We start from the raw sequence: 17,092 nt of genomic DNA on the forward strand, positions 1-17,092 counted from the left end.
TCTTATTGTTGGTAGTCATGGATTCCTGTTGATGAATAGTTCTTCCATTGTTGATGCTGATGACTTAAAGGTTCTCAATTGGTTATTGCGGGTCATTTCCTATAGACTTTGTAACGAGTAAACATTACTTGTACGAGGTGGTATCAAAACGTTCCAGAACTAGTTATGTTTAATATAAAAAAGTAACTTATTTACCTAAGTTCTAACATCATTTCCTTCGAAGTAGTCACCTTGCACAGCAATATACAGGTTCCAGCGTTCTTGCCAGTTTTGGAAACCAGCCTGGAAGTCGTTTTCCGTAAGCGAGTCAAGAACCTTCTGCAATTCGCTTTTGATCTTGACAACGGTGTTAAACGGCGACCTTTGAGCTGCATTTTAATTTTGGGGAAGAGACAAAAATCGAAGACTGCAGCATGCACGTAATAACAAAAATACAGATTTCACAACTTCCGAAGTAAACACAGCGATGTCACTCGGCTAGCTGCCTCATGAAGGTCACTACTAGTTCTCAATGAGCACACAACCGTATGCTGCCATCTGTTGGCGCGCTACAGTACTAGTCCGGGAATTGTTTGATATCGCCTCGTACAACTACTAGGACTATATGAATTGTCTGAATTCTGGTGGTGTAAATGATGCGAGGAAACATACCTAGCAGAATATTTTTCTTCACCCTCTCATGAGAATGTTAGTAGTGGTTGCAGCGAAATAAATCATTTTCTAAAATAACATGTAGAACAAAATAAAAAACAAAACTGAACACTGATGCTGTCCTGTATTCGAAAGCTACAATTGATAGATATATTTTAAATATTTAGTTAAAGAATGAGGGACATTATCCAAGACCTGATTATGTATATATAATGAGCCTCAACAATACCACACATCCACGTGCAAAATAATAGAACTAAATAAGATATATACAAAGTCGTTCTCATTTGATTCAAAAAACAGCAAACAAGGCCTGACTCCACAATATTTGTGATGGCAACGTTTATCCAATTTTGAACCATATATATTGACAAAATAGAGCCGAATAATTTAGAAGTTGGCTTTATACTCATGAGATCACGGTTTCGACTATATTGCGTGATATATTGTGCAAGTGTAATTTTCCATAGATACAGGCTGACCTATACCTTATGAGTGAGGTTGGGTTGAGGAAAACCTTGTAGAAGCCTGGTGGACGGATTGTTCCTGTAATTCAAACATTGTCACACTGTGTCATGCTGATTCAGCTTGAGAATTTACATTAAAACTACGCTTGTCTGTAGAATATTGAAATTCTTGCCACATTAATTTTATGAACCTAGTAAGGAGGTGAGCTGGCAGAAATGTTAGCCCACCGGGCGAAATGCTTAGCAGTATTTTGTCTGCCGTTACGTTCTGAGTTCAAATTCCGCCGAGGTCGATTTTGTCCTTCATCCTTTCGGGGTCAATAAATTAAGTACCAGTTACGCATTGGGGTCGATGTAATCAACTTAATCCCTTTGTCTGTCCTTGTTTGTCTCCTCTATGTTTAGCCCGTTGTGGGCAATAAAGAAATAAGAAACGTTAGAACGCCGGGAAAAATACTTAGCGGTATTTCGTCTGTCTTTACGCTCTGAATTCAAATTCCGCCGCGGTCGACTTTGCTTTTCATCCTTTCGGGGTCGATAATTTAAGTACCAGTTGCATACTGGGGTCGATATTATCGACTGCCCCTCCCCCCAAATTTCGGATTTTGCGCCTTGAGTAGAAAAGAATTTTATGAACCTAATAATTTAGTTGCTCGATCAAGTGAACTCTGACGGGCAAAAATTCGGACTGATATCCTTAGAAATTGAGATTGTCACATGTGGACAATGTCTGACTTATATGTGGACAAAATCAAGCTTATATTCTTTTATTCTTTTACCTGTTTCAGCTCCACCTTTTAGTCGAGCAAATCGACTTGTAAGCCTAGTGCTTATTTTATCGGTCTCTTTTGCTGAACCGCTAAGTTACGAGGACGTAAACACACCAGCGTCTTTTGTCAAGGGATGTTGGGGGGACAAACACACACACATATATATACGATAGGCTTCTTTCAGTTTCCGTCTACCAAATCCAATCACAAAGCTTTGGTTGGCCCGAGGCTATAGTAGAAGACATTTTCCCTAGGTGCCACGCAGTTGGAATGAACACAGAACCATGTGGTTGGTAAGCAAGCTACTTTTATTCATTTCATTTGCCATAAAGGCAGTACAGAGATGGGTAGCTTTGTGGGCTGGACAAGACATTGATGAGGCGAATGATAATGATACAAGATGATAAGGATGGGAAAAGACAGAAAGAGCCCGCCGACCTTCTGATTCTCTATAACATTGTTCTTTTAATAAAACACATATTGAAGTAATAACCCTCTTACAATTTACAATGTTTTACAATTTCTTTGGACTAACAAGTCCATTACAATTAAAAACACAATTAGACACATATTGAGGCGATGAACCTCTTACCTCACGTCCCCGAGTAATTCTCTTGCGGCCTGCAGGCATCCCTGCATCCGCAAGTCGGGGCCTAAAAAAAGTAATCTATAATCCCCCCTTGGGAAGGGGCCTGACATGTGAAAAAGTTCTTTCTTTCCAGTACCAGAGCAACCACCCGCGGAGGCCACCCTGGTCTGTCAATAAAAGTCGGGTCCATTAGTCCCCGACTATCAGGGACATTTTTCACATAATTATCAATGGCCCCTCCCCTGCGATAGAAGAACACAAATTCTTCCACTCTTTCATCGGGAGGGGCCTCAACTCCCTCGCTCGGTGGCACACATCCCACCAACGAGGTTTCCTTCTTCTCCCCCTCCGGTGGCACACATCCCACCGAACAGGTTTCGGTCCATGCCGCCGCTGGCGATGCCCCGATTTTCTTTTTTTTTCTTGCCATATATCTTAAAAGGGGTAAAATTTATTCATATTCAAAAGGGTAAAAAATATTGCGGACGAAAAGTAGGGTTACATAAAAATATATAAAATACTACGATAAAGGTATTTTTGCGTTAATTCGAACAACATTGGAAGAAAACGAAGAAATTAATCAAACAATGCGATATTAAATATAACGGAGACTTTCCTGAGGTTTTGATTAAAACTTAAAGATAAAATGTTTTATTGAAATTTAGATATGGAAATTTTGAATGAAATGTTATTCTCATAGTTATATGTTTAGTAATGGCTTCTGATTTTAAGGAGACCTGCTGGCAGAGTCTTTAGGCTTTCAGACAAAATATTTTGCGGTATTTTGTCCGTCTTTATGTTCTGAGTTCAAATGTCGCTGAGATCAGCTTTGCCTTTCATCCTTTTGGGCACAATAAAATTAGCACCAGTTGAGTACTGAAGTCGACGTAATCGACTTATCCTCTAACTTGCTGGCTTTGTTTCAAAATTTGGAATCAATATTAAAATAGAGCAAACTATTGGTGAAATATAAATTTTGACAAGTAAGTGTAAAAAACTGCAATATGTATTTTAAAGCATCAATGAATGTTTAGTTTCTTTTCAATTCTTCGTTTAAATGAAAATATAAAAATCATATAATTGTTGACAATAAAATATTGATTTACAAGCTATGAATAAAAAAATCAATTTATATTTTTTTTCAATTTTCATTGTTTTCTTTATTCAACAACTTCCATAAGAAAACTATAAATATGGCAACAAGTCATATCTCGACAAACCGTGAAAATGGAACGAATAATCATAGCCGCCCTTCTGACAGTCTTTGTTTGCTGCTCGGCCGATCCCGGTAAGTTTTACTTGAAGATTATCTTTAATATTCTTTAAAACTATTCCTGCCTTTCACTGTTGTAGAGCACCAGAGAAGTTTTCATTGTGTTGACCAATCGCCAGCCTATTAACGTTGACGTTTTCAGGTTGTTAGCATTCATTATAGAGGTAGTCTGCAGAAGGGTTCTCCAGCCCTGACTACGGTGCCATATGCAGAGATAAATGTCACAGCGTCCAGTCTACGTTTATTCTGATTCTCAGTTTAGTAATTCCGTCTCTGAAAAGGGTTTGTATGGACCAGCTTAATGACCATCAGATCGCGGAGGAAGGGAGTCTGTGAAAGACTTTCTCCATATTGACGAATACTAATTATCTGGGTCTGTTACTAGCTAGGTACCGTTCTTGCAGTTGCTTTACTAGAAACGACCTGAATCTCATCCAGGCCAATCCTGTTCTTAATTAGTTGTGCAATAACTCTTTATGCAACTATCATAACCTGGTTAAACAATTTAATGTCTGTTTCCCTCTAGAGTATTTGATTCTCTCTAGAATATTTTGTTAGCTTTTGCAGTATACACAAATTATTGGGCATGGCATCTTGCTGTATCATTAATTGACTATTTCCTTGGCTAGTATATGCCTCGCTTTGCCAAATATCTTAATCATCTAAACAAATCCCACCGACGGATCAGCTGCAGTCAATGCATTTATATATGTAATTATAATTACAACCACACTGGATAAATTCAATGGCCGGTGCCTCTGCTGTTTCTACTTGGATAAATTCTTTCTTCCCCATGCATTCACCAAATTCAAAGATTTCTCATAGTAACACTTCTATGCCTCAATATTTTTGGCGTGTCTGAAGGCGGCGAGATGGCAGAAGCGTTAGCACGCCAGGCGAAATGCTTAGCGGTATTTCGTCTGTCTTTACGTTCTGAGTTCAAATTCCGCCGAGGTTGACTTTGCCTTTCATCCTTTCAGGGGTCGATAAATTAAGTACCAGTTGCGTACTGGAGTCGAGCTAATCGACTGGTCCCCCTCCCCAAATATTTCGGGCCTTGTGCCTTGTCTAGAAAAGAATCGTTAGCACATCGGGCGAAATGATTGGCGGTATTTAGTCTGTCTCCACGTCCTGAGTTCAAATGCCGCCGACGTCGACTTATCCTTTCAGGGTCGATAATTTAAGTACCAGTTACGCACTGGGGTCGCTGAAATCGTCTAGCTTCATCCTCCAGAATTTTTGGCCTTGTGCCTATAGCAGAAATGTTATTTTCGGTGTCTATCATTTGCTATGCACTACTCGAAAACTACATCTCAATTGTCTATTGCACCTGGTCTTACAATCTTGTGTATCTCATACCTGTGATCCTCATATCACAAAACTTGACGTGCAAACCTTTTTCTTCTTGTCTCTCCCTTTGCTAAGAATGCCCGACGCATTGCTTCCCTTCTGGCTCCTTGATACTAATCTCTACTGCCTCTTTTTTTACTATTTATCCAAGATTGTCTCTTAGATTTATGGTTCAATCTATGATAATATGCAACCTTGTTACTTCCACTACTCACATATGGCTTGTAGTCTTTAGCAGATTATCTAGTAAAAACTTTAATTTCCTTCCTATCAAGTAAAAACTTTAATTTTGTTTCTGTAGCCTCCACTTCCATATGCGTTAACTGGAGCCTCTCTGTATCTGCCATTAATAAGAACCTCTTTCAACGTCCATATCTTCCTTCTTGAGTGCGATGTATGCATCTGAATAGATAAGGTACTTTCTCTAAAGTTACTAATTATCGAGCTACGTACGGTGGAGTATTCGTTGATATGTAAAGTGTTAACTTTCATATTCATCTGCCTGTCTCGTTTCCTGATGGGCATAAGGTCTACATCTGCCTCTCGCTTTGTTTTTAAATTTACTTGTTCAGTATGTACTTTCTGAGCTGTAGAAATTATAGGGTTTTCCTTTCTTCCATTTCAGTGGAGCACATTGTTAGTGGATCTGATGCTGGGCATTGTGAGTTTCCTCACATGGTTTACATAAGAATTAAAATGAGAGGAGGAAGTGAAACATTCTGTGGTGCGAGTCTGTTATCTGCCAAATGGGTCTTGACTGCTGCCCATTGTCTGTAAGTAGTTCTCAATAAATTTTCTTCCCGTTATTTTTCATCTACTTTTTATTTGTTTCAGCCATTGGAGTACGGTCATGTTGTGGCACTGTCTTAAAGGGTTTCAGTCGCGAAAATGAACCTCAGTATTTTTTAAAAATCTAGTACTTATTCTATCGGTCTCTTTTGCCCAACATCTAAATTGGGATGATGTAAACAAATCAACACTCGCTTTCTGGAGGGGAGCAAACACTCGCTTTCTGAAGAGGAGCAAAGACAAACACATACACACCGCGACGCCAGATATTATATACCTTGGTTTAAGAAGAGACAAAATTTAGATAATCAACATAATAAATATATACAACACAATAAATACACCAAGACAAAGAACATATCAATATATTATTTAGAATAGGAATAAAAAAATACATGAGGTAAAAATATACGTGAAAGGATAAATAAATGAAGAGTGATACATCGATTAAAAATCATAAATTTAAGATTAAAAATGTTGAATTAAGAATTAGAAATTATAAGATACATCGACGGCAGTGAGAGATCTTAATGATGGATTTAAAAGTCAGAGAAATAACGAAGATAAATTTGTTGTAAGTGCTCTAAAGAAATGTTTATAGAGGGTTATAAGATGTATTTCGACGGCCGTTTCTGGAGTCCATTTGTTTACAAAGTAGGAATCTATTAATTTCACATTGACAATATCCCGATCATCAAGAAATAAGGAAATAGATAGCAAGGTTTGAAGAAATATAAGAGAAATGAAAATATAAGTTTACATTATGTTGGTCGTCTCTCATTATCCTACACTAAAGATTTCTGTACTTATATAAGTGTGAATTATGGTAAAAATGATCGGCACCTGATACAGTAGCCCACGACCAATATATTTTCCTTTCTATTATATCTCTTCAAACCTTGCTATCCATTTCCTTATTTCCTGAAGAAGGGGAAATTGTAAATATGAAATTAATGGATTCCTACATTGTAGACAAATGGACTCCAGAAACGGCCGTTGAAATACATCTTATATGGTGATATAACCCTCTATAATTATTTCTTTAAAACTCTTAAAACAAATTTATTTTCACTGCCGTCGATGTATCTTATAATTTTAATTCTTAATTCAACATTTTTAATCTTAAATTTATGAGTTTTAATCGATGTATTACACTTCATTTATTTATCCTTTTCACGTATATTTTTACTTGATGTGTTTCTTATTTTTATTCTAAATAATATGTTGATATGTTCCTTGTCATGGTGTATTTACTGTGTTGTATGTATTTATTATGTTGGTGCAAATCATTACATTAGGATGATTATCTAAATTTTGCCTTTCTTAAACCAAGCTATATAATATGTATATAAATAAATACATCCATACATACATACAAGCACGCATACACACACACACACACATACCCACACATATGTATATATATATAAATATATAAGCTATATATACATATATACAAACACACATATATATATATACACACACATATATATATATACGTATATACATATATATATATATAAAAATACATATACATATATATATACATACATATATATATATATATATACATGTATATACATATATATACATGTATATATATATATATATATATATATATACATATGTATATATACATATATATATACATATATATATGTAACATATATATATATACATATATATATACATACATACATACATATATACATACATATATATATACATACACACATATATACACATATATAACATATATATACATATATACACATATATGTACATATATATATACATACATATATATACATACATATATATATATATATATATACACATACATACATATATATACATATATATATATATATACATACACACATATATTACCATATATAACATAATATACATATATACACATATATGTAATATATATACATACATACATATATATATATTATATATATATATATATATATATATATATATTATATAATACACATACATACAATATATACATATACATACATCATATATCTGTATATAAAATTCCACACGTCTATCAAAGTTCTAAGGAATTAATATATCCGGGGCAATAGTTGAAGACGCTTACCCAAAGTGCCACTCAGCTAGATCAGCACCTATTCGTATTTCACAAGTTTGACTTCAGCAGAATTTCAGGAGAAACACAACCTTATTCACTGCCCATGGTCTCTGTCCGTGGTAACAGTGAAAGGATGGCATAAAGTGTTTGGGTTCCATGAAGACGACGGTTGGATGGAGAAAGTAAGCAAAGAGCAAATGGTGGTATCATATGCGTGTGTTTGAGTGTTAGACAAATTACAGGCTCATTGATGTATAAGCACTATGAGTGTGTGGAGAGAAAAGAGCTGTACCCTTCAAAATGTAGATCAGAAAGTGCTCCATTAATACAAACCACGATATTGTACACTGACTGGAAACTATTTGTCTAAGAGATAGGCATGAAATAATACTAGAATAATGAACGGTGATTTGGCACAAAACCAGTATATGTGAGGGGAAGCAGCAGTCGACTCCATTTACTGCTATATTTTACTAATACTTTATTTCATCGACCCCAGACAGGTTGGAATTTATACTAAGAACAAAGTGCCGAAGAAATACCACGAGGTTTTCCCCCACCAAAGCTTTAAGGATTCTGCCAGCTCGCCGCCTATAGTAAAAGACAGAAAGATTGTCAATAAACAGTAGCGTTGCTATAACTATATAGACTCACTGTTCTAATATTAATGAAGTATCTCCTATGAATTAGAGCAGTTAGCAGCAAATACTCTTCACATAAAGCAATGCTTGATAACTAGCTACTTCTAATGAACTCTATCAGTTGAAACTTCGAAGATCAGCAATTTAGTTACAGAATAACCAGTCTAGGAAAGCCTAAGACAGCTATAGGTCTTTTGAAAATGGTGAGCATTCGTTAGGAATTATTTTTGTAAGCTTCAGACTTACAAAGATAATTTGTTACTTATACCTACTATTTTCTGTAATTGAAACCCTATATTTTTAATATTAATGGCTAGCTGTTTGTAATTATACTCTACATAGTTTACATGTTTTTCAACTTTGGATACATTTTAAAGAAAATATCGTATTTAATTCCGTAATAGAATGACTGATTACCCAGAAATAGTGATCTTAACACCGTCTATTGATTTGCAATATAAATTGATTTAACAATGCCTTAACAAGGATCAGTATAAAAATACAGGATATAATATATTATTCTTTCAGTTCTGGTTTCAGATCATATGTAAACAAAATGTTTAATTCTGGGACTTTTAGGGATTTGATTCGTAAAATGGAACCTCAGATCTACTGCTGCAAAATAAAAAGAATATGCGAAAGGAATTCAAGCCATAGCCTTCTCATTTTATCTGGAATAGAGTACCATTGATTATATTGTTTAATGTGTCCTTTTTTAAAGAAGTAGCGTATGATTTGATTGAGATTTGTCTGCTCTTAATGACAAGCTGAAATGTTTCTACTGGCCAATAAAAAAGGAGATTGTTCGCGAAGAAAATTATTTTAGATGTGAGAGATTCTTTCAACCGTATAGACAGAGCATTATTCAATTTTATAATAACTAGCAAAAAAAAAAATGCTACTGATACTTGGGTACTATACTTTTCGTTTCAAAATATCAATATTTAAACTAACATTTTCATCGAAAATTCATGCCAGAAGCTTTTCATCGTAAATTTATGCCAGAAGCTTTTGGTAAGTTATGTTGCAGACACTAGAAAACTAATGAAAGGGCTAATTATTTAATTATTTGAAGAAAAATGTTCTTGCTAAAGGCAAGCAGGCGTTAGAACTCTATAGTTAGCTTAAAGCGTCCTCTATGTACTGAGGTATTCATTTCACGCTCGTCGGTTGAGGGAGGTAACTCTACGTTCGCTGGAAAGCTTTAGTTCCTTTATTAGAAATCCGCAAACATTATCAGTTGACTGTACACATAAACTGCTCAGCCGATGTGTTTAGTCAGTGGGTAATAGATATGTGCGTAAGTAAATTGGGAAAGAGGTTTTATCGAAACAGATTTGAGTATCTTAATATCTTTCTTATTTTCCTTCATTTTAATTTTTCCTAGTGATGGTGAAGTAATTGGTGTTGATGCCCACCTTGGAACAACAAACAAAAAGAATGCTTCTGTTATCATTCCAGCCAGACAATGGATTCCTCATCCCCAATACACTCTCTCACACACCCTTCGTGAGTATTTTCTGTGTCTTCCTCTTCATATAGATATATACATACATAGATACATCTTTTTTACATAGACATATGTAAAAATGTGACGATAAGAAACATCATGGACACACAAGTACAACGAATATTGTTTTACTTTAATGCTCGGGAAATTGAATTCAAGCAGTATATACTTACACACAAACACGCACATACGTGCACATATACATACACACACACAAACACACACATACACATGCGCGTACACACACACATACTTACATTGTATATATATATATATATACATATTTATTATTCTAGGTGTGGTAATGTTTTAAAAAAATATATATTTTTTAGTCGCTAAAGTATTAATCATTAACTTTTAACTGCGATGAACTGTATTCACACATTTTTCTTGTATTTTTCTTATATGCTTGTACTGATGATTTGTGTTTCATTTTCCGTGATTTTATACATGTATATTCTATGTGAAAGAAAAAGCATTATGTGATTAAATGTTCGAGATATGAAATGTTACGTGGATGACATTGTATTTGTTTGTTCTGCAACCATAGTTTAATTATATATATATATATATATATATATAATATATATATATATATATATATATATATATATTTGGAGCACCATGTGCTACAGATAAGTTCTGATCATTGTGGATCTTAAAATGTCTTTTGATGATTCCGTTAGATTTGCAAACCTGCTGGCATACATGGCATTCAAAGGTGTGCACAGACATATAGGCAGAATAGTTGCTGGTAGTTCGTTTTCCATGGGTTCCCAAATGAGATTTGAGCCCAGTAGAAGAAAGGCATGGTCTGTCACAAATTGTGCCCACAAAAAGTGTCATTGTGATTCACCTTCTCGATCGTAACACACACACACACACACACACACACACACACACACACACACACACACATATATTTATGTATATATATATATACTTTACAAGATAAGGAGAAGAAGAAAAATTCTAATGCCAAATATGCCGAAACAAAAACATTTTTTTGTCGATAACCATTATAATTTATACGTCTCGAAACAAACCGATAGAAATATCTAAAAAATTCGTTATTACCGTATTGGTCCAATTTCGGGGTTAATTCATGAGAAATTTTCCCCTCTTCAGCGGCAAATACGCGAGATATAAATGAAATACTTACTCAAACCCATGGAAAAAGCAAGCACTAAGTCCTGAGCAGACTTAAGTACCCCAAATATATCCAAAATAGAAAAATCTTCGGCGCACCTCGAGACACATGTGATTCGAACTAGAAACTTTCACAGAGTGATAGAATCCGGAAGGGAACACTAATCTATTTATAATTAATATAGGATAAAATGTTTTTCGGGAAAAAAATTTTATCAACTCAAGGAAGGTAAAAGCTCATCGATTCTGTCCCAACACGCCGAACAGGAACACGCGGGATCAATCAATAACATAGAAATTAAAATATTGTCCACACATAGAACAGATGCAACAATTAGACAAATTACAGAAGCTACACACATAATAGAAAAGAAACCTAGCCTGAATAGAAAACTAGAATGGAGCACTAGCACACACCACAACATATGACGATAGAGGATCCCGAAAACATAATAAATACACAGATAAATAAACAAATAGAAATAAATAACTATATATATATATTTTTTTTTCGATTCGATTTATTATTATTATTACTAGTATTGTTGTTATATATACAAGCATATGTAATGATAATAATAAGTGGATGTAAACACATGAACAAACTAAGAATAAACAAAAACAACAACAACAAAAACAAAATACAAATTACATGAACATATATAAATAGAAGATACAAATATTACAGGCATCCTCCCCACATACACACACTAAATAAACATAGACGCGCATAGAGATATAAGCATGCGCAAATGAAAACATACAATAGAAATACAAAATGGCTGACAGTTAGTAAGGAGAGACACAAATAAGAAAGAAGAAAACAAAGGACCACTGATGCGGTCACAGGAGTGTGACGAAAGAATTCTGGCCGAAATAAGATTAAGATTAATGTAAAAAATAAATAACACTGAAGCTAAATAACACCAAATATATAGTGCGTGTGTTTTTATTGGTTAAACTGGCAATATGACCATTCCGAAATATAGCAATATATATATATATTTATAAATAACCAATAGAGTCGACTAACACTGTCAACTGCCACTGACAGTTCATAGATTTCTTTATTTAAATCCTTTAGTCCTCTTCTTAGTCACGTGTAGGTGTTCAAGATCCTCCCACATCAACAGTCCTCTCAGCTGTAAATGGGTAAGCGTAGGATGTACTGGCATCCCGTCGAGGAGGACTCACCTGTGAGGTGACGTCATTCGAAAGCTACAACAATGCCAGGAAGCGCATTGTGAATAACAGTGTATAACAACATCCATTAGTGTGGTCGATGCAGAAAACGAGTCGTTCGGTATCTTCTCCTACCAACTTTAAAATCACCAAACGAAAGTGGATATTTCTCTATGTTATCAATCTATTCATCAATAAGAAAAACAGCTGTTGTGAACCTCTAAAATCCATTCGCATTATTATTTGAAACACGATTACATGTATAAGTAAATACCTATTACTTAAATAAGTTTTCTTTTTATTCAGTCCAAGACGTTGCAGTTCTGGAATTAACGCGTCCTGCACCGCTCGGTAGATGTATTTCTACAATTACTCTCCCCAATAAAGGAGACACCTTTTCAGGACCCTGTACAGCCGTTGGATGGGGTCAAACTGGAAGTAAGCATTGAACTGCATTTTTTTTAATATCTGTATTTATTTTCAACTCTGGAATATTTATATTCTTGTTATTATAATTTTAGAAAATGTACTATCTGAAAATTCTTACAAATTTGCTTTCTGTTGGAAGATTTGCTTTTGAAGATGTAATTCTTCAGAATTTGTAATTTGATTGGTATTGATATCCGATGTTTTGTAGAAATTGTAATCTGTATGATTTTCAGTTTTATATAAATAGTGAACCTAAATTTATCGCAGTGGAATAGTAACTACCAGTTGAATATTAATATTAAATTAAAATCTGAAAGTTGCTGCACCGCGGTGTATTATAATACAGTGCAGGCCAATGGCCCAGTGGTTAGGGCAGCGAACTCGCGATCATAGGATCGCGGTTTCGATTTCCAGACGGGGTGTTGTGAGTGTTTATTGAGCGTAAACACCTAAAGCTCCACGAGGCTCTGGTATTCTTTCACCACAACGTCTTCTCACTCTTTCTTCCTGTTTCTGTTGTATCTGTATTTGAAAGGGCCAGCTTTGTCACACTCTCTGTCACGCTGAATCTCCTTGAGAACTACGTTAAGGGTACGCGTGTCTGTGGAGTGCTCAGCCACTTGCACATTAATTTCACGAGCAGGCTGTTCCGTTGATCGGATCAACTGGAACCCTCGTCGTCATAACTGACGGAGTACCACGATTATGGTACAATATATCTACCATAACTTTCTGCAGTTCAGTAGAGGTTGTAAGTGTAGCAATGTAGACTGTAATAAGTTAATTGTATATTACTATTTTGTTTTACAATACTGAACTATAGTTTTCGTGTTGACTATGCACAAACTGTTGCTATTTACTGTTTGGTATCTTTGTTAGAGTGAAGGCACTTGGTCTAGTAGTCAAGTGTTGCACTTACAATTTCAAGATCGTTGTGTTCTGGAGCAGAATACTTCATTACACATTGCTCTTGTCTGCTCATCAGTAAATGAGGGGTCCTGCGATAGACTGACGTCCAGTTCAAGGGGAAACGAGGTAACTGGGCGTATTAGTCACAATACTCGATACAATATTATCCAGGCCCCGATAATGATGATGATAATTTTGTTACAATGTAGTAGTCTTCTGCCAGTAGAAAAAACTCGTTTTTCTCCGGTGCATATGTCTAACTAATTGATGCATGACTGACTTTGTTTCTCTTATAATTCATTCTGGATTAGTATATATTTAATTGTCCAAAACTCTCTTTTAGCTAAAGGAATCTTCCCAGACAAGCTTCAGAAAGCTAGAATTAATGTAATTCCCACAAATAAATGTCAACAACAAGCATCTGGTATTACTGCCGAACAGCATATCTGCGTTGGAGATAACAAATTCAAGGGTAAAAACGTCTGTGGTGTAAGTAAATCTTTTTATAGTTCTAAGATAAAATAATTTCCTTTAAAGCAGTGGACATTTTTGAAATGCTTATTTTCTGGTTTCAGGGAGATTCCGGTGGTGGTCTCGTCTGCAAAAGGAAATCCGATAATGCCTACGTCGTTGCTGGTATTGCTTCCTATGTTTTCGACTGCGACAAAGGATTTGGAGTCTATGCCAATGTGGCCAATTTCCTTGACTATATCACGGGATACATGAGCTTGTAGATATTTTTGAGAATATATCGATGATTATATGAGTTGGTGTTGGAAACTAGTGAAGACAAAATAAATTATATAAAAAATTATCACGTTTCTTAATTCTTTTATATTCAATGCGTTATTCAGGTTTTACTTGACTTAACAACTGGTAAGATTAGATGATTTAAATGACTGACAACAGCAGAAATGAGTGTATTGGAAGAATAAGAGGTTGGAATTGAAGATTATTTATAAAGAAAAAATATAAAACTAGAATTGAGGCAGTGACAGAGGTATGCTGCAGATACTAAGGAATGTTAGAATTGCTTGTAAAGTAGATGAAGATACATTTCGCATCAATTCTGAGAATATTTCCACTGCATGTTTTTCAGTACCAATTGCCAGTTACTGTTCCTAAGAATAATAGTGTGGAATGAGCAGGATTGCAAATGCATGATACACATATCACTGCGCAGGAAAAGGAAATGAAAGAGACTGGGCTGTATATTATGGGAAAGCGATAAATACTCTACGTATGTTGGAGTTATATTAGAAGAAAAATGTGCGATATATTAATTACCAGTATCATTCTTAAATGCCTTAATTGTTCTGATAACAAAATGTTAATTCTTCTCTACGTGGTCAGCAATGATAAGGGAGACAATCCTTTCTAGATTAAGTGAAAATGAGATGGGTTTTGAAGGCGTGCAAAATGTACACATTTGATATTACTTTTTCTTACACGTTATACAGATTTAAATATTTGAAGATGTTGATAACCATTCTTCTTTACCTTGATGAGAAATCCTGTTTCCATCTCTACAAACAACTTCATTGACGACAGTAGTAGAGTCACTCAGAATACAATAGGTACGCGGCTCACATCCAGTCAGAAGGTCTCTTGTTCTTTTACAAGCGAACGAGCTAGACTATATTTGCTCGCTTCATCTCATTTAAATACCAATTAAATATCCCTGAAGTCACATATTTAGAACAATACATTGAACAGTCTCGTTGCTGATATATATCCGATGGAATGGTTAGAAACCCTTTCATCATAGATCCACAGACACGGGATTGACATGGAGGTAAATAAAAGCAACCACAACAGTAATTATCCTTTCTACCATATGGACAAGGCCTGAAATAGTGGAGAGGGGGATAGTCGATTATATCAACCCTCACTACTTGATTGGTACCTAATTTATAGACCCTGAAAGGGATGAAAGGCAAAGTCGACCTCAGCGGAATTTGAACTCAGAACGTAGCGGCAGACGAAATACCGCTGAGAATTTCGCCTGGCGTGCTAACGATTCTGCCAGCTTGCCGTCTTAACCACAACAGTAATGTTATTGTTATCAGATATTTGACACAACGGTAGCAGTATTCAACTGATGGTTATATTATCAAATAATAGTGAAAAAACAAAACAAAAACAAACAAACAAATAAACAACAACCCTGATATCTGAAAAGAATGATATTGCGTGGACGATGACTGAGTTTGATTGTTGAGATGTAATAACAAACTTGACAATTTGGTATCTACTTGGGAGAAGTTAGAAAAATCTCCTAGAAGCTGTTGCTTGAGAATGTAGCATCAAAGAAGTATAAAGACTATTGGAAGGCCATTTTAATATCTTAAGGTTTAAGACTGCAAACTGGCTGAGTCGCTAACACGTTGGGGAAAAATGCCTGGCAACATTTTATCCATCTTTATGTTCTGAGTTCAAATTCCGCCGGGGTCGACTCTGCCTTTTATACTTTCGGGATCGATAAAATAGGTATCAGTTGATCACTGGGGTCGATGTAATCGACTTACCTCTCCTCCGAACATGTTTCGTATATTTTATTCATATTTGTTTTTGTGGATATCTAACAGAGATCATGCACAGAAAACACACGAACAAATAAGTAGATACGTGCCATATGATGTGTGCGCATGTGTGTGCCTGTACGCTTTCCTGGTTTACAGACTCAGCACCTGTGGACCTAGCATCTCAAATAACACATTCCGTACTAGGGCAAACCAGGAGTGTTTCTATGTTACTTAGATCCACAAGCCTATGAAACAAGTTTACACCACCCTGTAATGTTATCAAGCAAAATGTAAATTAAGAAGCATAGAGAGCAATCAAAGTAGATAATGTCTGGAGAATTCAATTTAAACTATTTAGAAATTGGATATCAAGCTGTGAGAATAATTACCATTTATAGAAATCCTTTGATTTTACGTATATTTCGGCAATAAAGCACTCTTCACGTTGATTTCTAATAAAATGCCTCTGAGTAGAAATTATGTTATTGATCAAAGCACTTCCCTCTAGATGAAATCCATGGAAAGTTAACTCATTTTGAGTCTGTTCTCTTATGAGCCAACTAAATTTTTGTTTTAATCGATTTTTACAGTTCAAATTAGAATCCGTAAATGGTAAAAATTGTTATATAGTAGTACAAAAGTTGTTAGAAAAGTTGTTCATATAGATATTTGCAAACAAATTTGAAAGGGAGAAGAAAAGATTTATTGCAAAATAAAATCAAAGTTCATGGATTAGTATTTCTTTAGAAGTAGG

At 35.1% G+C, this 17,092-nt stretch overlaps 1 protein-coding gene across 1 annotated transcript; it reads left to right on the forward strand.

Annotated features, from left to right (window-relative positions):
• The first annotated feature begins 3,658 nt into the window (after positions 1 to 3,658).
• Positions 3,659 to 14,624, forward strand: LOC115228274 (mast cell protease 1A). Its single transcript, XM_029798898.2, has 6 exons — positions 3,659 to 3,765; positions 5,726 to 5,873; positions 10,022 to 10,143; positions 12,782 to 12,913; positions 14,157 to 14,302; positions 14,389 to 14,624. Exons 1-6 carry the CDS (start codon positions 3,705 to 3,707, stop codon positions 14,545 to 14,547), a joined length of 768 nt encoding a protein of 255 aa, XP_029654758.1. The 5' UTR covers positions 3,659 to 3,704; the 3' UTR covers positions 14,548 to 14,624.
• The last annotated feature ends 2,468 nt before the right edge of the window (positions 14,625 to 17,092 follow it).

This window comes from Octopus sinensis, linkage group LG2 (assembly GCF_006345805.1).
Source record: "Octopus sinensis linkage group LG2, ASM634580v1, whole genome shotgun sequence".
NCBI lineage: Eukaryota > Metazoa > Mollusca > Cephalopoda > Octopoda > Octopodidae > Octopus > Octopus sinensis.